At 39.1% G+C, this 27719-nt stretch overlaps 1 protein-coding gene across 3 annotated transcripts in view; it reads right to left on the reverse strand.

Annotated features, from left to right (window-relative positions):
* Window positions 1-551: 551 nt before the first annotated feature.
* Window positions 552-27719, reverse strand: part of SPAG9 (sperm associated antigen 9) — a 62890-nt gene continuing 35722 nt past the window's right edge. For 2 of the 3 annotated variants that reach the window (XM_080356635.1, XM_080356637.1), the window contains exons 8-29: window positions 27510-27631; window positions 24544-24601; window positions 23940-24092; window positions 23799-23850; window positions 23251-23381; window positions 21933-21989; window positions 20893-21066; window positions 20091-20220; window positions 19730-19822; window positions 19277-19444; window positions 18303-18474; window positions 17027-17254; window positions 15597-15792; window positions 14639-14761; window positions 14028-14108; window positions 13479-13546; window positions 12120-12268; window positions 10806-10977; window positions 9725-9838; window positions 6971-7147; window positions 6085-6222; window positions 552-4216 (exon numbers count right to left, since the gene is read on the reverse strand). In XM_080356635.1, coding sequence (XP_080212761.1) covers window positions 4101-4216; window positions 6085-6222; window positions 6971-7147; window positions 9725-9838; window positions 10806-10977; window positions 12120-12268; window positions 13479-13546; window positions 14028-14108; window positions 14639-14761; window positions 15597-15792; window positions 17027-17254; window positions 18303-18474; window positions 19277-19444; window positions 19730-19822; window positions 20091-20220; window positions 20893-21066; window positions 21933-21989; window positions 23251-23381; window positions 23799-23850; window positions 23940-24092; window positions 24544-24601; window positions 27510-27631 — 2872 coding nt within the window. In that variant the 3' untranslated portion in view covers window positions 552-4100. The remainder of the gene's footprint in view (window positions 4217-6084; window positions 6223-6970; window positions 7148-9724; window positions 9839-10805; window positions 10978-12119; window positions 12269-13478; window positions 13547-14027; window positions 14109-14638; window positions 14762-15596; window positions 15793-17026; window positions 17255-18302; window positions 18475-19276; window positions 19445-19729; window positions 19823-20090; window positions 20221-20892; window positions 21067-21932; window positions 21990-23250; window positions 23382-23798; window positions 23851-23939; window positions 24093-24543; window positions 24602-27509; window positions 27632-27719) is intronic. The other variant, XM_080356636.1, reaches the window with a different exon arrangement.

A 27719-nucleotide genomic window follows, 5' to 3' on the forward strand; every position in this document is an offset into this window, starting at 1 on the left:
AACCCCGGCTGTAGCTAAGTGTCCTGTTTCTGCAGGAGAAGAGCTCCTGCCACCGCGTCTGCATTCTTCTGCCTTATAAATGTTGTGTGGTGAGTAACGTGTGTCTGAGCTTAGACGAACCTTTGGTAAGGTGCTAAGAGAACTTGAAACATCAATTGCAGTGCGTATTTCACATGACTGCAGGGAAGTGGATCTCCGGATTCCTCCCCCGTGGATCACGGTGCGTGGGCCACGTACCAGGGCCCCCCAGCACAGACCATTTGGGATCCAGCCAGTGAACCCGGTTTTGTCTTCAGAGTTCTTGCTCAGGCCCAGTATGAGATACCAGGACTACAGTAGTTGTGGGCTGATCCAAATATATCACCACCTGTATTTATGATGGCAATATTTGGATGTTAGTGTGAAATACTCATTCACAATGCCCTTCTGGTAGCATCAAAAACCTTTGAACTTCACATGAGACTACAAAGAAAACACCAACCCAATGCATGTTTCATATACATATTTATATATATTTCATGTACAAAGTTACATTCTGAACCCCATGGATTCAATAATAGAAATAAATACTGAAATAACTACACTGCTATATGAGCTTTTCCGCTCACAGAAAAGAAGCCTCAAGTTTTAACAGACAGCAAGTTTAACGCTGTAGTATCCATCTCGGATTACAGAGGCAAGTAAAATTCAGCGTAAAGTGTCCAACAGACAAAACTTCCAAAAATTACAGACCATAAAATGTTTAAAATATATGTTTAAAAGATTGAGAAATGTGCATCAACAAAATTAATAAAGGAAACTTAATCTTGTTAGAGGGCAGGAGAGACATTTAGTGTATAGAAAAATGCTTTGAGGTGCAACATAGGTTGTTACAATATGGCATAACCCTGTAAGAAAAAACATTTAATCTTCCTAAAGAACCGTATTTGAGTTTACCACGTCTTGTTTTATAGAGCAGGGCCTTCACAAGGCTCTGTCTCAACAGGGCCACTTACAAGAGTGCTAAGTCAGGTTTAATCCTTTGGTAACTTTTATAATACTCACATGGAAATAAATATTCAGTTACACAGCATTTTAAAAGACACACGTTCTTTAGAACAGTTAGTATAATAAAACAGATTTAACATTTGTTTGTTACTAAGGCAGCCTATGATAAAGTGTCTACGCTCTGCCAGCTCTACCTGACCCAAGGCGGGCAGACCTTGCCGGGAACGGGCGACGCAGCAGCTCGGACAACGCGCTTCACCTCCACCACGCAAACACCCTCACCCGGGCAAGGCGTGCGCTGCACATTTTGTGCTCGAAATGTTTCCGAACTATGGACAAGCCGTAGCGATCGAGATGAGCTCCTATTGATACGGTGCTTGAAGCACACGGGTGCATGCGGTAACACGTCGATGAGGGCTGGCGGGAGGGCAGCGGCAGCTCAGCGCCCGGGCTTTCACCGGCTTTATTCACCGTTCAGAGCGACCTTAAGTAGAGTTTACAAATCCCACTGCACTGTGGTGACAGTAGGGACCCATTTCATCTACTATACCTTAGGACAGGGGATAAAGTTTTCAAATGAGAAATACAGAGAAGTGCACATGCCTTTTATCTACACCCACAGTGATACACAGTTAGCTTGCTGTTTTCTTTAAAACCCTTCCACTTTTTGGACAGAAACAATCACTCTCTGAAAAATTTGCAAGAGTTGGCCCACTGAGGTGACTAAAATGGCACGGTGGACCAGCTACAATTGGCAAAAGACCAGGTACACACTCGCCAGATGGAACTGCTCTGTTCCAGAGCAGTGGAGCCATTCAGAGAAAACTGCTCATCGCTAAATTACAAATCAAACCCTATACGAGAACCAAGGAACGGAATTGTGCGTTTTTCTTCCGAGAACATGAGAATGTGACAACCAACCAGTGAGTAAAAGCTTTGGAGATTGTGTTTTACAAAGTGTAAGGGCAAAAAAAGAAAAGAAAGAAGAAAGAAAATGGCAGGAGAAGCAATGAAACTGCACCACTCACAGTGAAGGTTCTGCACAACAGTAAAAGTTTAGACATCCAATTCCATAAGTTAATTCAGATGTGCTTCAGGTTCAGCATTCATGTCTATGTCAGTTTTAAACAGGTCTAAGAGTGTTTAGCCAGTTTGCTTTCTGTATTTGTATAATTTTTAAAAAGCTCCCAGGCTTTGCATTTAAGCCAAAGTGCTTTAAGAGGGACTTTAAAGATGAATTTGGAAAGCAAATTATGAACAACATGCTCTCATTGCTTTTGGCATTCTGAAGAGAAAAATACTACCAAGATATTAGATATCTTTAATAAGGACTTTTACTACATAATACATGTCCTAAATACATATTTACGAGAGGAACAGCTGTGTACAAAATATGTCGCTTAAAAAGTATTTATACATATAAATCTAACCAATAGACCTGAATGGAGTTTTTTTCTGGTTTATCAGCTATGATATGCATTTGAAAAAGCTGCCTAAATATATATTTACACAATAGACCTCAGCTAAATGTGTTCATTTAGAAAATTAAGAAAATATATAAACACATGTTTGCCTGATATACCAGAACTGCTCCTATTGCATAAAAATGTTTAGGCAGTTTTAAAAAAGTGTTTCTATATTTACTTCTCTGAAACTGTTCAGTTCTCTCCCATGATCAGGTTACTAAATTTCTCTGCTAACTCAAACAGAACAGTCCCAGCCTTTTTGGGGGGTAAATGCTGGATGTTTTCTAAAACCCCTCAAAACTTTTCCTTTCCAGAGACTAAATGAAAGAACAAATCTGGGTTTTAAAATGTTCCGAAGTACAGAAATCATGAAGTGTTTAACTTAGGTCTGATACTAATGTAGGAAATTCAATGTAAAAGGAAGACAGTCTTCAACTCACGCTTATGGTTAAAAAAATAGATGGTGAGTAGACAGAATGTCAGCCTAATATTAGAGCCTCCTGACTTTCATCCATTTGCTCAATATCTTAGTGTTACCTGCTAACAGTGTTGCTAAACTATTTTTTTACTAAATTGGGGTATGCAACTACAAAAAATATAACATTTTGTACCTAATTATCTGGCACTAAAGTTCCTCTACAATCTCACTTGGGCAGAACGCAGATTTCCTGTACACTCTCAGTCTTTTCTCGTGCTCTAATCCAGGTCTCCAACCTTCACACATGTAGTGCCTCATGAGTTTGACCAGCTAGGCAGAGAAGATCATTCTAGTGCTTGGGACATAAGGAGTTAAGACAAGAAAAAACAAACCAAAACGTATCCCCTGTTCAAGAATTTTACAGTTGTTTTCAAATTTAAATAATCCTAAGAATAACCTTTGGAAACCAAATTGTTCCACATCAGGGAAATGGGAAAAGACCATGCTGAAAATTGCTCATTATTGAGGGCAGCAGTTCGCAAACTTTAAGGTTCAATAGTGAAAACATGTAATTTTATTTAAATATTGCCATCTTAATTCCTATACAATCCTCTCTTCCCCCCATAAATTCTGACGAATGTAACAAATTAAACCATATACACTACGGAAGCAAGACTTTCCAGGTTTGAAAACAAAAGCTGAAATTTACAGTTTGCTTTAGCCCTCACGGAATATTTCGGTGAGTCTTAATTATCCATCTTAGAATGTGTCAATTTTTTAATACTGTGGGAATAACTTTGCTGTTTTACTCAATACGTTATACAGTGAAATGAAGCTCAGTTGTAATAAAGCTGGACTCAAGTGAGACTACCAAAGAAGTGAACTACATCAGATTGCCGTGGTACAGTAAAAGTAATGTCTCTGTTGCTTACTATGGTGTGGACACCATTCTTGAGAAAGATCCGATTTCATTATACTGTTCCATGTAACACGGGTGCAGTAAAACAGCACAAGCTAATTCCTGTATAGTTAAAGGTATGACAGATTTGCAATATAAAGTTAAACAGCAAAGAAATGCTTCAACATCATGTAGTGAAACAGGTTTCACAAAATAAAAAAAAATAACATGCAGAAGCTTTTATTTATTTTTTTCTTTTTCTTTTTTCTTTTTTTTTTTCTTTTTTTTTTTTTTTTAGTTTTTTTAAGGTCTCCAGCTGCGTCCTACCGGCTCACTCACTGCCACACATTACTTGCCACACTATCAAGTGACTTCTCTCAGCTTTGGCTACGGAAGGTTCAAGTTGTAGAGCTTCTCCAAGGAGTTCAGATTCTCCACCTTCATCACCTGAAAAACAACAGGTTCGATTCAGGCAGACAAGAAGAAACAGTATTAGCAGCAGAAGCAGCAAGGCAAACAACATCGAGCTTTATAAGAGAAACACCGAAAGACAGCAGTCACCCTGTGCTCATATAAAAGCATATTCAAGATTGTGAATATATACATTACAAACTGAAAGACTGCCACGTAATTATTTCGGAGGCCAGTATTCTGATGGTCACATTCTTCGGTTTCAGACCCCCCCAAATTAACTGTAGTTTTAGCATCCATGTTCTACATGTTGCATTACTTATAGCTCTTGAGGAAGGGAAGCAACAATCTAATTTGCAAACCTGCAGTCCCTCCCAGGCAGGAATGGAGATGGTTACAGTAGAACATGTGCTGGCATAAACACACCAACTATATGAAGTGCTCTGGAAATAAGAGCAGTAATTGAGCACAAATAAGACAATGCAACTCATGTATATGATGAACCTTTTTCCCCTGTCTTTCCTCTCGTTCCAGTTATTCGAGCTTGTTCCAACTCTGCAAACACAGGACAGCCTTGAGCCTGTTCTCCACTATTGCTCTTCAAAAGAGAAGAGCAGTTTCATAACCACATCTAAGCTCCTGGTGACGTGAGTTGACTTGGATCAAAGGTGACAGAGCAACCGCTGAAGAAAACTGCACACAGACAGCAACCAACACCAACACAGAGGCAGTCTCGTGGTACAGAAGAACATCGGTTTAATCAGATGAAACGGGAACTGACCCACAACTTCAGGCAGGTTTCAAGACACACTCTGGCTGGTTTTCTGGTCAGACTACTTGGGAGGAATCTAAACACAGAATGGCCTGAACTTGCTCTTGAGCTGGTTTGCTGCACAATGTGGTAAGAGCTGAGCTAATACAGCTGTAGTGCTGATGCCGACGTTCATGGCTTTGAATTGCACCACGAGGAGAGCAAAATGCACATTTGGTACGTGGCTATGCCAGCTTGCTTGGAACAAGCACAAAATTTTTGATACTACAGCGCAGCACTGAAGTGCCTCCAGTCCTGTCCCCTGTGTGACTCCACCAGGGTCACCAGCAGGAACCCGGTTTTTATTGACTGATGAGATGACAGAATTTGGGCTGGGCTTCATGGCTCCCTCTTTGTAGTGCTGTTTTGGAAGTTGTTGTTGTTGGGGTTTGGTTTTGTTTTTAAATACTACACACAGATTGAGGCAAAAGGTCGAAACCAGGTCTAGAAGCCAAGACTGCTTTTTACGAACCTTTTGTCAAGGTCTCCAGCTGCGGATTCTGAGCATATAACAAAAGGGAGTGGTTATGGTTCCATTCCTCCAAAAGCTTCAATTAAATAAAAGTATGCTTACACAAAAAATCTTTCATGGGCTAGATCATACAAAAGTGCTGTCCAAAAAAAGCAGCGATCAAAACAAGAAGGGCATGAAAAAAACAGTGAACTGCATTTTCCCTTTTTCACTCAAAAATGAGTACATTTTAGTCTGAGTGTTCTTCATGTAATACATGACTTTTTTTATAGTCAGTCTGCACATTTAAGTAACTAAGGACATGTTTTCCAGCAGTTTGAGATAGAAGACTAATGTTCCAAAGCAGGACTGAAGGCATAAATGATAAGGTGGTACATGACTCCAAAGCAGAGCTTCAAATAAACCTTTTAACAGAGTCATCTCAGAGGTTGTAATTTACTCTGAGACGACGAAGCTGAAGGTGTGGAGGGAGCACAAAGATACTTTTATCCTCACGCTCCCTTAACACCCACATACCGACTGACCACACAACGCACTCTGCATTCACAGTGGAAGTTATAATATGGTTAATGAGCTTTTGGTGTGAAAAAGCCACAACTGATTAAGATCGGTATTTCTTACCCATTCTGAAGTCAATATATCCCTCTCCACCGCTTATCACCAACATCGATTTTAAGGGACTCTGGTTGAAGGACTCTTGGGCTGGTTTATCAGCCGTCAGCTCTGTTCCACCGCTGCTCTGTGGGCAAACAACCTGACCTGGATCAAAAACAGAACACATCTTTATGCCACATCTCACAGAGTAAGACCACCTGTATTTGGTCATTGGATCACTTTTGGTCACTTAATGCCAAACGATACACTTAACCAGTGCCTCTTCAGTGAGGGACAGAACGCCAGCTTCGCTCTGATTTCACCCCTCTAAAGAGATGATGAATCTGTTCAGGTCAGTTCAATGAAAATCAGAGAATTAAATGCTCCTCGACAGATTTCACAACACACATGCAGCTCTAGAGAGTGACATTGAAACAGACACAGACTTTCAGACATGCAAATGAACTGATTCAGCTCGCTAAGCAAACAGACTTCTGCCATTCACCTCCAGCACATGAGGTGCACACGAGCACTGAGAGCGTATCCAGCGAGCACTGCAGCTCCCAGGAAACTCAGCTTTTCCAACCGGGATTCTTTCCTTTGAGGGCTTTTCCCTCAGTAGCTCATCCTTCCCCACACTCTTAAATTGGGCCTTAGCAGCTGACTGCCTTCTTAATAAACAAGCACTCACAACAGTATCTTTTTCCCAGATAAAACACCTCTTTCTTTGCGACCAAACCCTTCTGCTCCCACTGAACAATACTGCACTTGGGAATCAGACAAGTCTTGTACATAAAATACAATCGATCGTTTCTGAATGTACAATTTCAAACACTCGCTATCTTTGCCTAAACACTATGTTTAAGCAAATGAGGGTGAAAACGTCATTTGAAGAATGGTAATAAAACCTCACCAGGTACTGCGACAAAGAATTTGACAGCATCACGGTGCCCGTGGAAGCAAAGCTGCGCGTGTGCCATTGAACAATATGGTATGAATGTCCCTGGAGTCACTTTGTCACTGTTTTCATCACCATATACACGTATTACACTCCCCGGACGGTTTCCAGAGCCTGCTGCTGCTTTATTAGCTGTAAAAGAAGACAAGTGTTTTCTACTTGAAAATACAAATTACAGAAATGGTTATTTGTTAAGAAACCTTATGGTACCGTCTAAAAGCTAAAGCCAACTTAGATAAAAATGAAACAGGAGGGCAGCAATGCCAATTCAAGACAGAGCTGGAAAGAAAAAAGATTGCATGCTCGTTATTTTAAGTACATCAGAAAATGGAGCAGGATTCTTATTAGTCTAGCATAAACACCAGATTTTAATATCCTACTTTTGGAAAAAAATAATTTGCAAAAGGACTGTATCTTTCATAGAAAATAAGTGCCTCTAATGTGTTTCAGTATCAGCAAATTCAGTGTACTTAAACATATAATTAAAGACAGTTTCATTCCAACTAATTGCAGGGTATCCCCTTGCCAGCAAAAATTGCCTAAAAATTGCCACCTGTGGGCATGAAGGAGCTACCCTATTATAATTCTGCATCTAGTTTTCAACTGAGAAGTTTTAAAATCCATTAGAACAGAGAAGTACTCATGCTAGACATACAAGCCATCTCCATTCCAGAGACTATCAAAGGAGTGAAAGAAACGGTGATTTGTAACAAGACAGTAAATGATGTGGATTAATGACAAAGTTATAAGATATGGTATCACATTGGCTGGAAGAAAAACAAAGTCTGTATGAAAGTTCAGTTGCAACACAGGATGATATGCTAAACTGCTGAGCAGATTGGTGGCCATGTAGCAAACATAAAACTGCTGCAATGCAGTAACTGCAAGTGGAAGAACATGTAGGAACATACAGAGGGTAAATCTATAAGGAGTGGGAAACAGCCTCGAAGTGGCTATTAGAAGCCTGAAAATAGATTTTTGTTCAGGATCTGCACTTACCCCTCAGCCCCAGTAAACGTCCCTGGTGGAGGATTACAGCTAAAGTGAGAAAGGAGGAAAGGGGAAATGGAGAGGTACGACAGCAGAGGAGAAGGATTAATGAGAACCCACCACTCTCATCATTTGGTTTTTGATTAGGCAGAGCTTAAAAATTTAGCTCCTAAACCCAGTATCGAATTACAGAAGATTCAAGTAAAAAGTCACAAAGAACAACACCGTGTTATTGAAGTTTCAGCACCAAATGGACAACGAAAGCAGTGCCACTTTCACGTGCTTTATTGCTATAAAGTCTGTTATTGATTAGCGACGTTTCCCCTTTCTCTCTTTCCTTGGGAGGAGGCTACCCAAATGATATATAACAACTCATGTTCTCAAGTGTCCTTTTGAAATATCATCCTGCAGACCTGAAAGATGTCCTGCTCTTGAGACTGGGGAAGTGAGAGATGCAACTGCTTATGCAAGGATGCGATTGTTTTTGAAAGCCATGAATATTTGTAACAAGGGTTCTCAAAACCACTATCAGGCTACCCACAACCTGTTCTGATTCACAAACAACTAACAAAACTGAAATTAAATGGAAGAGCTTTAATAGGGATCTCTTCATGTTCGCTACTGTTTTAAGACAAACCTCTCTAGAAACGTCAAATAAAGCTTGACGCAAACTAGGAGCTATAATTTTTGAAAGCATGACAAACTATTTCAATTTCATGATAGGAAGTCTGTCCTCCCCTAGTACGCTCATGCAATGCAAAAAAAGACATTTACTGAATGGATGGACAATGTAATGGAACAGTATGAGAAACAACGCATGTATGTGCTGTTCAACAAAGCAGAAACAACATGAAGAGTTTTTACTACTAAATTACCCTAAAAATTTCACCTGTCAGACTGTACTACTTTCTATATAACAACACTACAATTGGGACCAAAAGTTCTGTATTTTATTTGCTGAAGCTTCTGTCCATGTGTTTTAACATTAGTCTCAGGCACGAGTGTTTGGGTTTTTTGTTGTTGTTTTCAATGCCATCACTTTACACACAGATTCTCCCCAGGCTTTACCATTTTAAGACTTCTTTTGCCCCTGAACTGGGCTGTTCCTTCTGCCGAGGTTCAGCTGCCCACGTCTGAATGTTTTCCCTCCCACCCCCAAGGAGCTTCATCCTACGACAACAGTTTGGGGCCTGTTATTAAGCAGATACCTGGATTTGTGTTCTTGGAATTCTACCTAGAAGTTAGTGCCCTATTTGTAGAACATATTTACAACTCCTTTAGCTTTGAATGTGTGGGTACCACTGCTGTTCCAGTCCAGCTTTGGGATGAATTCTCAAGCATGAGGATTATATGGCAATCAAAAATAACATTAATTATAAAAGTAAAGCCGTCTCTTACAAGCAATAAACATCTATAAATGCTGCTAATGCTCATAACACATCTAAGACTTCAAAGAGCCTCTCTCATTCAAGCCACAGCAACTCTGCTCAAATTGAAGTACAGGAGATTTGAGATTTACTTTTTTGCTCAGAGTAATTGTAACCACGTACACAGATTAGATGCTAAACATCGCACAGGCCTAAATCTGTCACAAACCTGAAAGATTCAGACCTGGCAGTAACACTTTCTATCCATTAGCAAGCATCTGAATGATATTTAGTATTCTCTTTTTGTGCCTACAACGTATTGCACAGTGCTACTCATTTATATTTTACTTACTTTCTGTTAATGGAATGGAGATGATGACACCATTTCCTGTTCCTACCCATAAACGATTACAAGACACCATAAGAGCTGTGATTCTCACAAATGAGAATCCCAGTTTACCAGTACCTAAAAACAAAAAATGCTTTTCATCAAAAATTATGAGCAAGAATACTTTTAGTTCCATAACAGAGAATCTTAACTCCAACTCCCAAACCACACAGACAAGTCACTCCCTCCCACTTCCAACAGAAACAAGGTAGAGTACATTTAATTTGTAAAGATAATTAACAGTGTTCTAGCATTTTAGGTTAAGTTGGGAACCTATCCAGAAAGTCTAACATGAACTGTGAGGAAGCACAGAAAGTATAATAGCTCCATAATGCTGCACAATAAAATCTTTTGGGGCTTAGAGCACCAAGGCAGCTTTTCAAACAAACAAACAAACAAAGGTGAGTTTACAGATGTAAGAAAATGGTTTCTCATCCATTAAAATTAATTTCTCATCCATTAGCACTATGATGGGAGCAGAAGGTGGCTGACTAGTTAAGCACAATGGCACAAGAGTTATTTGTGAAGTATTTCCCATGGCCCAATTACCTGTACTTGTTGTGTTATATAGGTGGTCAAACTGCTCTTATATAAATATTCATAAAAAATCAGCTTACTAGCTTCAATAGCAATAAAAAATTGCTATTGGATTTTCTTGAGAAAGAGGCAATGCTTCCACACAAGTAATGGATTCTTCCCACTCTTAGATTTTTAAAAAGGCATCAGTACAATAAAAAGAGATTTTAGTGTCTCTATTGATGCCCAACCTAATCACCAATTTCCTCATTAGTCCTGAGTCTTTAGGGACACTTTAGACACCAGGTAGGGGCATCAGACTGTCTCAGAAGACCTATCACCCTCATCATGCTTTACAGACTGACTTCAGCTTCTACTTCCAGATTCAAGTTTTCACAAAAAGGATTTGACTGCCCTTCCACCCACCCTTCCGCTGGTCTGCAGCAAGAACTGCCCGATCCGCAACAGGAAAAGAACGCTCCAGACAGCAAGAGGTGGAAGAACACAAGAGTTTTTCTTATCGACTTACCTAGCATTTTGCTTACATAAGGCTCAATGTCCACATCTTGTAGATGCTGATACGTGTGCGCGTGATAGAGACGCAGGGTGGAGTCCAAGCGGATGGACACCCACACCCCATCACCCACCCACGCCAGCTGCCTCACTTGGCTTTCTCTTCTTGGGTGCGCATCAAATGACTTCTACGGAAGATTGGATTTTAAATTAGAAGATGAAACAAAGGAAAGAATAAGAATGACTTATCTGTTAGTCTTACACTGGCGATTTTCTTCAGTCATCTACAACCCTCTGAGTTGCAGGGTCACTAGCAGATAGAGCATTTAGCTTAGTTACAATCACCATATGACACTGGTAAGGTAGTAGTAAAAGTGTCAATTCCCTTCCCTGGAGTGCGATCTCAAAGTCGTCTCTTACTGTGTCTTCATTTACATATCTTATCCCAGCCTGCTCTGGCTTCCATCTCCGTTTAACCCAAAGCCTGGTTGGTGTGAGGCCCTCCTGTCACAGCACAAGATACATCTGCCAAAAAGCAGTTTTCTTCCTAGTTCTGTCAAGCCTTGCTCTTGCATGCAAACTCACTCATGCAAAATACACATTATTCATCAGCAAAACAATTCACTTCTCTGTTGTACAAACTCCTTAATTTCTATTTTCCAACATATATATAGACTCCTGCAGAAAAACAGATGATTAATTGGGTGCTTGGTATTTTCAGAAGAGCTGAACGGTCACCTTCAAAAGGTCTGGTCCATGTCTCAGACCAATTAGCAGATGCTGAAGTACTAATACTGCTAATGGCTTTCAGAAACCTTAACCACTTTCTGTTCTTGAGATGTCAGGTACACACACAACAGTGCAGAAACAGCAGCTTACACACCTTAAACAAACAAACCATTCTATGGAGAGAGAACATGTTCAATATTAACACTTACAAACTTCTAAAGTATTCAAAGACAGATTATAGAGCAGGTCGGAGGTGGATGGAGAACATAGAGAGGCACACACACAGGGAATGAGCAGGGAGCTACCCTCACAAGCTCTGCACAAGGACACTTTCCAGTTCCTGGTCAGCTAGAAATGGAGAACTAAATCCTCAAGAAATTGGTTCCAATACACGAGAACTGTCTCATCACGGCTCCAAAATCTCCCAAAAAGTGAAAACATCTTAAAAAAAAAAAGTAATAGTACTTCCCAAGATAAATTTGGTTACTTGATTCTGTACTGATGACCAAATAACTGTTCTCTGGAGTTACTCTGGAGTTTGAGCTGTAGCATGAGATGGCATTAAAATGTAACAATTATTTCAAACACCATTTTGACTTGCCTCTATTTTCATGGCCTTTGGTTGAACAACATAGATTTTGTTCCTGTAGCCACACCAGACTTTGTCATGTACCACTGTCATGCATCTTATCGAATGATGCGGCCGGCCCAGGTCTAAGAGGTGATAGTTCGTCAGATCCCATTGACCATCTTTAAAAACAGAAGGAAAAGAAAAAAACAAAACATAGGCTCCTATGAGTTTTAAAATCTTTTAGAAGTAGAGGGAAATATCTTAACAGTCTAATCTTTTTAAAAGCACTATAATAATCTGGATAAGTCAATACAAGTTTATGACTAGGCTCCTCGTTAAAAAAAAAAAGAGCAACTGGTTATAGAAACTACCAACATCCCAAATCCTACTATGCTTTTAATATTATAAGGTTGTACAGTGACTCATGTTCAAAACACATCAAAACATTTTTAAAAACAGCAAGCTATCTAGTGCTAAATGCTTTACTTGGATGGGCATCAGTATATGTTACAAGAAACTAACCACACAGCACTGGGCACTTACTGCTTGACCAGAGAAGTGTTGGCCAGAGCATCCAGATCTTCTTAAAATATGCTGCAAAATCTCAAAAAAGGCACCTGAACTCTACTGAAAGCATACTGTATTTGGTCATTGAACACAAAGTAAATTCTTCTGCAGACTGAGGCCACAGATCATCACTGACATTTACTCCAGATCCTTGAGGATTGTAAGCTACTAGAGTTTGAGTTTCAGAACAAATGAATGGTAAAAACATAACAACTTGATGCAAATATTGGGGAAGATGCATCTGCCATTAGTGCTGTGCAACCTCTTTAATTCTAAATGCTGAGCACAAGGATTTAAACTCCACAAGAACAAATGAATCGGGAGTCTGTGGAAACAAGCCAACAGGTAAGTTCCAGTTACTCATAGCAAAAGCTTCCCCTCCAGGTCCTTATGCTGGAGGCTGAGGAATGGAACTTGTTCAATAACAGTTTGGGCAGAAATTCAGAAGGGAGTCTTACAAAACTCCCATTGAAGGACTCGGCCACAGATAATTATTAACTCTATTAACAAAACAGAAGACATGACTATTGAGCATAATGAAAAAAACCAGAAGAGATTATGATCAAAGTGGACTTGAGCAACTGGCTTTTTGCTCTTTAGCTCAGATGTATCCCTTTCTCCTTCTCAGAGTAAGAAAAACATTCCAGGAGGCACCAAGACAGCGCAAAAATGGGACTTAAAACTGCAATTGAAATACTAGAATGATTTCTCAAGACAACCTGTAAAGAGGCCACTGAGGAGCATATTTTCGGAATGCTATTTATAAATGGCACATTCCTAAATACTGTTATAACTCCACTGGTTTCAAGATCTAATACTTACCCACTCCTCGGTGAAATATTGCTAGTGTTCCATCGGCTAGTGCAACTAATACTATTCCTTTTACATGTCTGTTAAAAAAAAGAAGCCACAAGAACATACACCATTAGACTGAATTTATCAGACAGCAAGCTTAATTTATAAACATTTAATATATCAATATACCTTTTCTATTCACATTAGCCTTAGTGATTTCTACAATACAGCTCAAGAGAGAGTAACAAGGTGTCAAAATCCAGCTCAAAAAGCTTAATACATCTAGCTACAACACCTGAAGAAAACATCAAGGATAAAAACTTAACTGTTTCAAGCATACAGATACCAAGAATATCAAGTATACAGCTACAGCTCATCATCTGAGCTACAGGATTTCCAACAGATACAAGATTCCATTCTTTTTCCTTACTCCTCATTTTCCACCGCCCCTCAAAGAATACGCATGCATTTATGGCTACTGGCATTCCCAATATGTGAGGAGGAAATATAAAGGTATTTTGCGAGTATTTTAACAAAAGTTAATTATGATTGACATGACATTCTTTCAGGACTTACACAATACTGAGAATAGAATCTTTAAGTTTAATGGCATGAACACATTTCCTCCACTGGGCCACTGATGAATGAACATACAGGCTGCAAAGACAAATCAGGAGGCATTAAAAGCACTAGGAAAGGTCTGCCAGACAGCATTAAAAAAACCAAGAAAAACCCCTATAACTGAAATCTACAATCAAAGGGAAAATAAGTTTACATCTTCCCCTAAAAAAAAAAAACCATACATGAGCAACAGAATGTTTTTTTCAGAGGCCTAAAGCAACTCCTTTGCATGTACATCTGCAGTAAAAAGGGCAATTTATTTTTCTAGCATAATAAAATATTGAAAGTTATGGAATTATCAGACTATAACAATTTCTTTGACTACAAAAAACCACCAGATTTTTTATGCAGATAAGCGTTATCCACCAAAAAGAGCTTGTTAATCACCTACAATACTTCCTTTGAATTCTGTAATACCTAAGTGTAGCAAAGTGCACAAGTTTAGGATCTCTTGAGGCCATCTTGCACTTTATCTTGACTCAAGTCAGTTATCAGGCCTGTAGGCACAAAATGCAAGTTTAAAATAATATTTCCAAATGCATTTAGCAATTTTAGCATTTTCTTACCAGCCATTCTGTGCTCCAAGCCACATTGTCGGCAAAAGGCTACTCATTTTCTGTGCTTCTTCTCTCACTAGATCTTGCTCATTTGGCAAAACTGCAATGTCTTTATATAACTCTGACTCAGTACTAAAAATAAAACAAAAACCCCAGAACCCAACAGTTAAAACACATCGAATGAAGTGCACAGATTACTCAGATTATAACCTAGGTATTTCCTTCATTGCTGCTAGTGTTTACATTGGATTTTGCAGTACATAAGGTATCTAAGAATCAACAACTGTGCATAACAGTACAGTGATACAGATGAAAACCTCAATAACAATTTCTTCAAGTGGAAATTTACTTATACAAGGAAATTTAGGTTCCATTCAAGGCTGTCAGTATTGCTGCTATCTCTGGGGAATGGCAGGAGAGTCACTACATCAGAGGCAAATGTTAAGAGAAACACTTTAAAAGGTGTATGATACTTTTGTGCCTATATGTGGAGAGTGAAGATTCCTGAAGATATTAAATACTGATTCCTTTCAAGCTTCTTCTCCACTCCTGTAACTACTCACAGATGCATTATTCTGAGAAAGTAAATATATGTTTGAGCAACCAGTTGATTGGAAGAAGGGAGTGTAATTCTTATTTATTTTGACATCAAAACAGGGAATTTAAATGGGCACAACTAGATCAGCACCATTCACAATAAGTCTGCGAGAGGACTGGGTGACAAACACTCTATTCCATTCTGGAGGTGTCTGTACTCAAGGGATACGAGTTCACAGACAAAAGACTCTTTGTGCATAGGTGACCCTTTCATGCCAGCAAACCATAGAGTGGCTTGTACCAAGACTATGTATATAAACCTCAACAACACTTAAAAATAAGTAGTCATTTCATCCCCATGTTGTTTTCCTACAAATATCTTTTTCTTTTTAAATGCATTTTAAGAGGTATGAGGCTTGAGACTGCGTACCTAGGCTGGTATACTGGAGACGCCTCTGTTGTGTTCTGCACTCCCAGCGGATCCGTGAAGACGTGCTCTGTGTAAACTCCAGTTTGTGCGATATCAGCTGTGTCTTCTCCTGCCCCTGCACTGACTTCTGTTGCTTCCGTTGCCTCCTCTGCTGTTGGAATGTTCTCATCTACTGAATTACTTTCAGTTGCAATATCTACGGAATAAAAAAATTTGAAAAAAAATAATTGTGGAAGAAGGCTCAATTATTTCGGACAGCCAGAGCTTGCTTAACACTTAAGTGAATAGCTGTAATAACCAGGCAGACACAACACAGATTTGGTATTTAATCTAAACAAACAAAAAAATCGGATCAGAAAGACTCAAACTTTAGTGGGTTGCACTGCATCAACAGGTGTCAAATGCACTAAGAATCAACCCGGTGACTGATGGCACGGATTGTCCTTTGAGTGATTAACCAGAATAGCAGTGAACAAGTCCAGCCACCACACATCCATTAACAGCTCTGGAGGGCATATGACAGAAAATATTACAAATGCGTATAAAGTGAGCAGCTTCACTTAAATTCACTTAGATCTCTATTAAGACTTTACAAGATTTAAGGCATATATTCACATTCTCTCTAGTCATCTGTCAGCAAGATCTGCATTTCAAATACTGAATACCTTAAAAGCTCTCTTTAGATCACAGTTCTCTCAAAAGTATTTGAAAGAAGCAATTGTCTGGACTCATTTACTATCATCTCCACAAAGTTTTCAGCTACAATTACACAGTGCAAGTATATCAGAATCACAGAATGCCAGGGACTAGAAGGGACCTTGAAAGCTCATCCAGTGCAATCCCCCCATGGAGCAGGAACACCCAGATGAGGTTACACAGGAAGGTGTCCAGGCGGGTTGGAATGTCTGCAGAGAAGGAGACTCCACAACCCCCCTGGGCAGCCTGGGCCAGGCTCTGGCACCCTCACCATGAAGAAGTTTCTTCTCATATTTAAGTGGAAGCTCCTGTGTTCCAGTTTGTACCCATTGCTCCTTGTCCTATCATTGGCTGTCACCGAGAAGAGCCTGGCTCCATCCTCCTGACACTCACCCTTTACATATTGATAACCATGAATGAGGTCACTCCTCAGTCTCCTCTTCTCCAAGCTCCAGAGCCCCAGCTCCCTCAGCCTTTCCTCACAGGAGAGATGCTCCACTCCTTTCAGCATCTTGGTTGCCCTGCACTGGACTCTCTCCAGCAGTTCCCTGTCCTTCTGGAACTGAAGGGCCCATAACTGGACACAAAAGACTCATAGGCCACTTCCCAGAGTACTTGTTTTATGTCATCACAACTTAGGGACAAGATGCTACATTCAATACCTACACCATTCATTTTCCAGTGAGGCCTAATGGTATTTGGCCATTCCTGGCATACTTGTAAGATTTTCATACCTGGCTGTTTCTCTGCCATCGGCGAGCTGCCGTTTGCATCCTGCGCTGGGGGTGCCGCTGTGACCCCCTCCGCGGTGCAGCCGACCACCGTGATTCCTCCCAGTAAGCTGTCGGTGTCGGCAGAGCTGTTACTGGTCATACTCCCACACAGAGACGACTTGTCCACTTGACTGGGATCTGCCTCTTGAGACCCTTCTTCTCCCGCTGGATAGTCTGTTTCCCGTGCCCCTGAAAGAGATTAAACTCTCATTTCTTGTGGACATAAAGGTGAATGATTTTTCCATCTAATAAACTAAGCTTCAAGCGGAATGAACTCTCCAGCAGCTGAGATTTAGCATGCAGATACCCATCTACAAGCTCAAAAAGCAAAAGCAGTACCTATACATGCTGCACATCTGAATGTCATACACCATATTTTAACCTAAAGACTTTTTTCCTATCGGTTTATTTATATTTCAAATAAATTTTCCATTAAAATTAGATTGTATAACAGTGTATATATGCAGGAATGCCTATCTTGGCCTTTATGAAGAATTTAACTGCAGCAGACCCTTTTTCTGGAAGGAAAGCTGATTTTCTCTCATACAACGCTCTCAAATACTTTTAAGACTTAAAATTTTATTATGGGTTTCTTGAAATTTTTATCGTATTTTAATATATTTTATGCTGCTTTGATTTTACAAGTTATATGTAGTTTCAGTGCAGCAAAACCTCAATCTTCACTCGAAAGAGATTTCTTCTGAGCTTATTAAACAAAACATCCACTGGAACTAGTGCTACAAATTTCTATAAACGTAAGCCAAGAAACAAGAAAACCAAAAGCACACAATTAGTTCTTCTCCAGAATCACAATATCCTCCTATTAAACTTCCCTCAGCACACGCTGCCCATACACTCTCCATGTAACAAGGATTCCCTCTACAGGAAGCTCCAAGACTTGCGACTTGACTTCAAGAGGATGAAGAGGTCTAAAAAGCCAACGTTTTTCTTTTGTGACGTTCACAGTGCCATGAAGCATTGGCACTATTGCACAAGTTATAATACAGCAGACAAAATACTTAGTCTTGGTTGCCAACATCTCTCTACCATTGAGTTAATTTAAGTCAAGAGCCAACTGAAGAGTAGAACCGTGGAGTAGGAATCCAATAGTCTTCCCTACAACTGAACACTTACTGTGTTACAGTAACATTTTCTCACACTGTTGGGTTTTTTTGCATAAGAAAATCTGAATAAGATACAATTAATAAACAGGAGCTACAACATCTCAAGTCTTTACCTGGTACACTAGCAATACAAAGCACATGAGAATTACAAACAATGAAACTGTCCAGAATATTTCCTGGTTGATTAGCATCAATGATGATAACTTTTGTAGCAGAATGTGTGCTAGTACAGATCCAAACTAGACTGGATAATTCTTCCTGATGTTTCAGCTCCTTCTGCTGGTCCTGAAGGAGAATAAAGGCAGAACAGAAGTGAATAACAACTGGAAGGGGGACAAGAATAAAACTATTACCTTTGATCTTACACGTTCTTACATTATTAACTACAGAAAGACACACACAAATATGTGATAAGTTAAATATCTTTAATGTCATCGTAAAATTCTATGTAATTACTTGTTCTATATATATTTAGAATATAAAACCCCCTCATATTTCATACCTATGTAGAAAGCTACAGAAAATTACACTGCACAACTATACAGTTAGATAAGTGTAAAGCTACTTAAGAACACTATTTACATGCCAGTCACCATACCCGATATTGCCACAGATTAATGTAATGTCCCAAGGCACTTGAAAATTAAGTCTCTGTTTTTATACTCTTAATATCAACTTCATTCATTGCATCTTCATGAAAACATGAAGACTACGACATGTTTAAACAATGACACAGGCACCTTTAAAAAACATTTGTGACAGAATTGTTCATGTCTGATGGTAGTCAGAACATGAACAATTCTGTCACAAACTTTCTTTAAAGCAGGCAGTGCTGGCATAAGCAGTGCATCGTTTTGATGTAAAATTTATTCTTTCCTCAGACTTGCCAACAAGCTGGCACACAGAAAAGAATTGCAGCATTTTTGTAGTTGGATTCAATAACCCAAGTATCTTGGGTTGATGACTACACAAGAAAAATCTATTCATTACCAATAAACCTGATTACAAAATATTTTCTCAATCTACAGATAGACAGTAAATATATTTAACTATATGAACTGCTGAACATGCCTTACAGTGACCTTACCTTGAGCTCTTGGTCGAGTCTATCTAAGCTACTTTGAGATCCTGTTTGCTGCTTGTTGCCATCTGCGTCCGTACCGGTCACATCGTTGTAGAACACACTAGCACCAACCACAGACCCGCCATCCCGTGTTTTCCCTCCTGAAAGGTTCACCCCGACAGCACACCACAGCTTGGAAGAAAAAGAAATACTCCACTTCAATATTAAACTAAAATAAATGAGACATACCTATTGTTAAATATGCTAAGTCACATCAAAACGATTATATATCTGCAGTCCGTTATAGGGAATTCATTGAGATTAAAGTCAGGTACATTTCTACCGAAGCTTAAATTCTGATTCATCTATGCTTCAAAAAGAAGCAACTTTATTTAAAAAAGAAAATAAGAGTCTAAATTAAAAATATTCAAGCTACAGGTTGTCCAGGTCTCTAGATCATCACTGTCAATATCCTACCTTCATCGAGGTATCCTTCTCATCTAAGGGTCTCAGGTAAACAGGTACAGGCAAGTTCTTCATCTTATTGTCACCCTGGCCACCATTTGCCACCTAAAAAAAAAATAAAATAGAAAATAACAACAAAAAACACAAACAGAAAAGCTTTCACCTTTAGTCTTTGGAATCAGTTGACCAGACTACTAAACTTGCTACTAGACTTGCATTATGGTTTTCCTTCAAAAGACACTCAACTGCAAGAGTTCAACACAAAAAAAAAAATGCTGCAATCACTCAAACACAAGCTGTGAAATGATGCTCTGTTCAAATGTCACAAATCATGAGGTTGTTCTTACCACATCTGAAGACATAAGTGTAATACCTGTTTGTACTTCTGAGGTAGACTCCAGCCAAACGCTTGCACTCTCCCATCCTCTTTCTGAACATGAGCCTTCACCTGGCGATACTGCTCCCTCTTCTGCTCTCTGCGCGAGGCTAAACTGGCTTCAGTTCTAGGGAAGAAGCATTAATAAAGAACCCGTTAGTTATGCTCCTTTGAATTCTTTGTGTAATCGGAGTTGCTACTGGACTCAGTAGACCAGATCTCCATGGAAGCACCAGGTTACCAAAGAGATCACTAGTTTTTCCACACATCACTTCTAGAGCAGCAGGTTCCCTGTGGGCTGTTTCTAAGGGACCTGTGAAAGACAGGTAAAACCACAGAGTCTCTTATCAGTATCTTCTACTAAAAGCGCTAGAAGTTGTAAAGCAAAAGGATATATTGCCAACAAGCAACACAGGGGGAAGAAAAACAAATAATAACAGATACTTGTTAGCCTGACTCATGTACTATTTTTCCATTGAACTTAAAATGAAACTACGTGTATAGTTATTGCTTAGCTACAACATCTGCATATAGAAGTGTACCAAGCCCTGCCTCCTGTGCCTAAATGTGCTTTTATGAAAGAAAGTGATGTTTATCAAGGAGAATACTACTGCCAGGTACCCAGAGTATTCACCTACCGCTGAGCGTTTCAGTCTGTGCTACATTGACTTCTTATGTATCAAGATACACTTCAGGAGAACATTGTACTTCACTTAGCAACATGCTGTTTATCTCCGAGGATTAGAAGAGTAAATACTTGATAGAGCATATCTACTATTATAAAACCAAAATGTCTTACTCTTCACTGAGGAATTCAAAGGCTTTCGATTTGTCACTTGGTAATTGAGATAAGGTGCTGCTTCTTTTCTTAACTGATGGAGTAATATGCGAGGTTGGAGCATTATATTTAACGTTGACAGGAGGTTCTGGTTTCTTAGCTGTATTGCTAGATGAACTGAAGAGCCTGCTAAAACTAGAGGAAGGAGGAAAAAGAAATCAAAATGAGAGCCAACATTTGTAAGATAAATCCAAATTTGACTATGCAGGCAAAACATGGCATATGTTACCCTGCTCAAGCCAGTTAGACTAAGAAACTGGAACACAACGTAGCAGCAGCCACCACACACTCAGCAACACCCTCAAGGCACAGAAACTCACGTCAGTAAGGCAAATTCTTAGAGTTATTATCCCATTTATCAAATTTTATGGGATCTTCATCTTGAATGATCATCTACAGGGAACCAACAACATTAGGATGTGAACATCACACTCAGAAGAGAGTTTTATGAAGCATATTAGTTCATGCACAGATCACTTTTAAAATCCCACCATTTTCTAGGCTAAAAGAACAGTTATCAGCAAACCATAACAGCGGGATTATTTGACAAATATCTCATTGCAAATAACACTGTTTTAAAAAACTTGAAGTTAGAAAGGAAAATGGAACAATCAGTAAGCCACGCTTCCTAGAGGAAAAGGCAGCTGAAATAAATGCAAACCACACAAGCTATTCAGGTTTCTATCTTTCATCATAAAAAAGAACCCAGAAAAATGTTCAGAACAAGAGCCCTGGTGCATATTCAGCTAGAAAAAAAAAAAATGACAGCACTTTGGCATTTAACTTCACAAAGTGCACAGCCATTCACTGGGTGATGCAGCTTACGATACATTTTGTCTTCAAGAACAGCCTTACCGAGCTGGCATGCTAGGTAACAAGAGGAGAACAGTTAAGCCATCTTCGTCTGCCAAAAGATAATTAGCTAACATACAAAGATATGCCAGCTAATTGGTTAGGGTCTTTTATTTATTTTTGCCAGTGAGCTGTGTTTCAATACTTACAACTGCCAAATGCTTGATCTCTTCTTTTCTTGCATGGCTGGATTTTCTCTTGATGCTCTACAAGAAATGAATTCCAAGTTGACTGAGTAAGCATTGATTAAAAAAAAAAGGAACAGGACAGTGTGTAACTCTTACTTAAAAAAACAGGATAACATATCAAAAGTATCAAAGCCTGTTTCTCCATATTGCCACTTTTCTGATCCGAGTGCAACATTAAAGTTCTCACCAGATGAACTGAAGTTACATAAACACCATCCACATTTATTTGCATCACAAACACAACTGGTGAGTGCTGCTCACACAGAAGAGACAAACCCATGTAACACTTTGCAGTGAAAACAACTAGAAGCAAGCAGGAAACCATTTTAAATTCTTCTGCCTCCTGTTTTTTAATATGTTAACCATTGCTTTTTATTTCAAAACATCTTATTCTTCAACACATCAGTAAATAAATGAAGTGATTGCTCCTGAAGCCACAGATGCATTAAATGGAGATGTGAGAGGATTTCTACAGGAGACAATAGCTACAGAAAAGCAAACCACGTCTGCTTGGGAGCCAAAACAGCTCCCAGTTATTGAGGACAATAGAAAAAATTAAAAGCCTTTGTTATACATGATGGGCAGGCAGCACCCAATGACACTGTCACCTCTGGCCATGGCTTGGGCAGATGTGGCAGGAATGAGCTGGGTCAAGGTCTGAAGTAGAAGCCTTCTGTTTTTAAAATCACCCCTTCCAGACAACTCAATATTCATGACGCAAATTAGGCCAAATCACCATCTTTATTGCTTATATTTAACAAACCTTGAACAGTTCTAAAATTGTGTTTTCTCCTGAAGAACCCGAGTCCTTACAAATGGATTACAGTCCATCTGAAGACTGTATGTTATTCCTGATTTGACATCTCAGCTGACAACTGGGCCCACTGCTCTAAGGTATGTGCACACATACACACACAGTCATTTTTCCTGCCCACCAAATTAATTAATTATGGTTACCAAGTTTTGTAACTGTTCTAAAATACAAACATTTCTTCATGGGATGCTTATTTCACATCATATGAAGTAATATATTTTCACCAAGGTCTCACCAAGAACCCATTTTGACAAGATAAGTTATATGCTGATAATTTAAAAAACAAAGTTATTCATAGGCATGAATAACTACATGGGAGTTGAATAACTACATGAATAACTACTTGCATGGGAGGCAAGAGGAAGGGCCTCATAACCCAACCTACTGACCAGATCACCGCAGCTGAAAATCAAAAGCTTGTAAAATCCAAGGAGCTCCATGAAATATTTTAAAAGAGCCTTTTACCTTATCATCTCAGTCCATCGGACAGCTTCCTGAAGCTCCATCAACCTCTCTTTATACTGATTTCTTTCCATCAGAACACGGGCCATTTCAACACGAGTAAAGCGCTTCCGCTGAGCAGTGGGGACATCGCTCTGAACACACAAAACAAGCAAACATAGGACAAACAAAGGAGCACAGTAGGGCCTTGCAGAGTCAGCCTCTTCCTTCTGAGAAGAGCCAGTTTAGGGCACAATTCCAGATGGCAAATCATTTGGGGCTTTGTAAAACAAACTCATTTTACCTGCCTCTCCCTCTGTCTTTTGTATTTAGTATAATCTGAAGAAAAGCAGTTCTTCAAAACGTATGTGACACACAACAATGGGCAGAAAGAAACTAGATATGGTCATTTTAAGTTTACTTGTGCTCTTTAGATCTATCCTTTCTATACATGAAGTTCACCACTACTTATCACGCAGGAAAGTTTAAGAGCATTCACTAAATGCATGTGAACTTCTAATGCCCCATTGTGAATTATACACAGAAAAATACACATACACACATACACCTACATCATCATCCTCTTTAGCTTTCTGTTTTGCTTCCTCTGCTTCTGCACGAGCTCTAAATATAAAATAAAAAAACAGCTGCATTAGATAACACGGTGGGTTTTCTTTTTTCTTCCTTTTTCACAACCACAGAATTAAACTTACTTCCTCAGCTCTTCTTCCAGTTCCTTATTCTTCTCTTCAAGCTTTTGTTTTGCTTGTTTTACAGCCTCTAATTCACCTTGTAGTACATCCTTCTCACAGGTCAATTCATCCACCTTTGCTATCAAGTCATTCTTCACTACATTCAGTGCATTTCTACACAAACATTTAAAACACACCGTTACAAGGACGACTCAGAGCTGAGCTTCAGTCTGATTTTATTCTTGTAGACATGCACATTTCTTACATGGAGCAGCTGTAAAGAGATACAGCTTTCTAAAGCAGGTCAAACCCTCTCTCCCAGACTTCAAATGCTCAAACACATTCACACCTCTGTATTAAAGTACTGATAAATCAGAACTGCTTGCTTAGAGGTTGAATTCCTCTGGGTTTCTAACAGAAAGGCAAGGAGCTGATCTCATTAGGACACAGCACTGCAAGGATAAAAGCAGCTTTATATTTAGGTAAATTCACCTACAAATTCAAAATACTTATATCACCACTACTCTTAGAACAGAAAGAACATTTGTATAATTTCAGGTCTGTATGAAGATATTGAAGACATAACAAAAAAGGTCAGTATTGTTACATACACGTTCTCACTTACTTTGTCTCCAACAGCTGAGTGTTTTCCAAAATAAGGTTTTCAACTTCACGACCCATTCCTTTCCAAAGGAAACAAACACATGAAATCAGCAGATAGAAACGGATGTTTTTACACAATGTATGTTTTGCCGTTGCTGAATTTTAGGTACGACAAACTTGTCATAAAAACTATGAGCTATGTGAAGTTCCAGGACCAACCTACCTTCTACTATTAGCTTTCCCCTCCACCTTCTTCCCAATCTGACTTCAATTAAAGCCTAAAGGCAACCCTACCTCCACCTAGTCTATGTGTTTTGAAGGTTACAGTACTACTAAGTTGAAGTTTAAAATGTTCATCTGTCCTTTATACCACGTTAGATACAAAAGTATCTAAGATCTAACCACAAGACATGCTGAATTACAAAGCTCAGATTGCAAAAGCCCTGCAGACTTCCCCAGAGCAAATGATACCTTACCAAAGAAATTATGGTCTTTAAAGCCCATGCATTCCATGTAGAGCAAAAACAAGAACAAGAAACATTTCATGTAAGGTGTAGAATGAGAGAAGAGCAATAAAAGATTGAGACTTATGACATAAGAGTGAACTAAAACAAAGCCACCACCAAAAATCTGAAGTGGAATGGGATGTGATTAGCAGCAGGATTTATACGAAAGACAGATGTTAAAGTTAAGTTTCTCACAACCATTTCTATTGGTTAAACCTCTTATAAAAATCAGTAACTCAACAGAAGTCTCTGATTTGCTGTGAAATAATTTAGAAGCACAGTACTCGGAAGAAATGCTAAGCCATTCAGTAAAGGTTTCAAGTTAATATGTTACTATGGAAAAAAGTGAACGTAACTACTTCAATGTTATTTAAATGTTTGGAAATTCATTTCTCACCCTGTGGTTTGCATGCCTAAAATAATATAATTTGCAGGATTTTGAAAAGATAAATGGTGGGGGCCTTTTAAAATACTCTGCAAACAATCTTCTAAAGCAACTTTGGTAAGAGTTAAAAAGATACTTGGATAACAAAGAAAATGATCTAAAAACAGACATGCAAGTCAAAGTTCCCTCTTTTGGAATGTGTCTCTCTGGGTTTTAGATTAAATAACATTTAATACTGAAGGAATTTAGATCAGCTATGGTTGCTTTATCAATACCTGGAGAAATCCCCTACACTCCAGTCATCCAGAGGTTCTCTTTAAGTGCCTATTGCTTTTTAAATGTATTCAGTATTCACAGATAAAATCCATAGGATCACTTCCAACAAGTTTCAGGATCCTTTATAATGCAAGAACAAAAACTACAAAGCCAGAGTGCAAAGGCAAAGAAAAAAAGTGTTACCAAGCAGGGAAAAAAACGCAGAGAATGTATTTTATGAAAGCAGCAGCCAAGAACGCCCAACGGGAAAAGCAACAGATTCCAAAGAGTTTTGTTTTAAAAAAAGAAGCATACACACCAGAATATTCCCCTGGGTATGCAGCCCAAGAGAAAAGATTAGAGAATCCCAATTAACCACTTTGACAGAACTTTGGACTAAAGTTTAATGCGCGCTTAGGACAGATCCAAATGCTTGAAACACACCAGCTACCCTGGATGCAGATGGGGCTTTTAAATAACAGAGTAATTTTGACTATGGTTGTGCTCAAGGTGAAATGGCGATTATATAGTAAAAACTTCAGATCAACACATTCTGCATAACCAACAGTTATAACCATGCGTTCATTTTGCACACGCCAGTGTTTCTAGCAATAGTTTTACAGAAAATAGTAATGAAGTCAGTGACAAACTTTTGATACGTTACACTAAAAAGTATATTATTTTTGCCCATAGAAAACAAAGTATCTATTATCAGGAAGTCCTGACAGTAATTTGATTTCTTTCTACAATTTATCGTGTAGATAAGGGATAGAAGTTGCTATATATTAATATTTCTCCTCAACTATCCATACTTTTGCATGCAGAATGTGTCATTAGTTGTCCCTGTGACAGAGTGCAGGAGTTTTGGATGAAACACGATCCAGCAAGGATGTGGTGGCCCTTGCTGCTCAGGGGTCAACACAGCAGACGGTGGCACAGAAAAGCCATCTCGGACTGGAGATGGGCCCCTTACTCCCAGGGAGTAACGTGGCAGAAATGTCACCTACTTGATGTAAAACAAAGTTTCTGGTGGAACACTGAACAACCAGAAATCCAGATGGCATGTGTAACAGTTCTACATAGAACTGCTAACAATCTGTATTTCTGCCAGGTCAGACAACACAAGCAAAGTGCTGATTTTCTATATACAACACGTTCCTACAACACATAGGAGTTGCATCAGCATTTTATACATTCCATAGTACCAGCTTTCATTATTTCAAAGTGAGGCCTGAACACTGATGTGTCCAAAAATAACTTCCTATAAGACATTCATTGTTTATAGAATGATCCTTCTTTTAATGTCCTTTCTGTTCCTGATCAACTCATACTCTCAAAACTTTTATTTTGTTCAGTTGGCACACAAGCAGCAGCAAACTGCTTAGGGAGAGATGCCAGTTCCTCCTCTTTCAATTGATTCTTAAATTACCACCATTGTGTTCTGCTGCAATTCTCTCTTACACATTAAATTCCACAGAGGTGATAAAGCCAGGCCATTACACATGGGGCACAATCCAAATTAAACTACCTAAAACTAGTTGAAGATAAAAATCCTTACTGGAGGTAAAAATCTTCCTGACAGAGAACATACAGGAAAAACTGAAACACAGCACAGTGTTAAGAAGTGCTCCAAAATATTAAGGCTGATATCATTATATTGAAAGAAAGAACAAAAACTTTTCTCCCGGTTTGTTTCTGGTTTTTTTTTTTTTGCATTCCAATAACCACCTTAAGACGACGCTAAAAACACTTTAATGCAAATGAATCCTAACAGTACATCCAGCAAGGGTAATTAAGCACTTCACTAACAAGGAAAATTCCTCTTTAAATAACCTTTCTTACCCAGTAAATCTGCACCTTCATCCACATCTCCAATTAGGCCAGAACCAGCAGATGACAGCTCTTCAAAGAGTGACTCTGTATTACGGTCAAACGCTTTGTTCTCTATGCCTTTGGTAGGAGTGCTATTCAAAGAATTAAAACAAGACATGAAAAAGCAGAAAGAAAACGCTCCCACACTGCAGAAAGTTCTCTCTGTGTTTTGACCACTAG

This window comes from Nesoenas mayeri (genome assembly GCF_963082525.1).
Source record: "Nesoenas mayeri genome assembly, chromosome: 19".
Lineage (NCBI taxonomy): Eukaryota > Metazoa > Chordata > Aves > Columbiformes > Columbidae > Nesoenas > Nesoenas mayeri.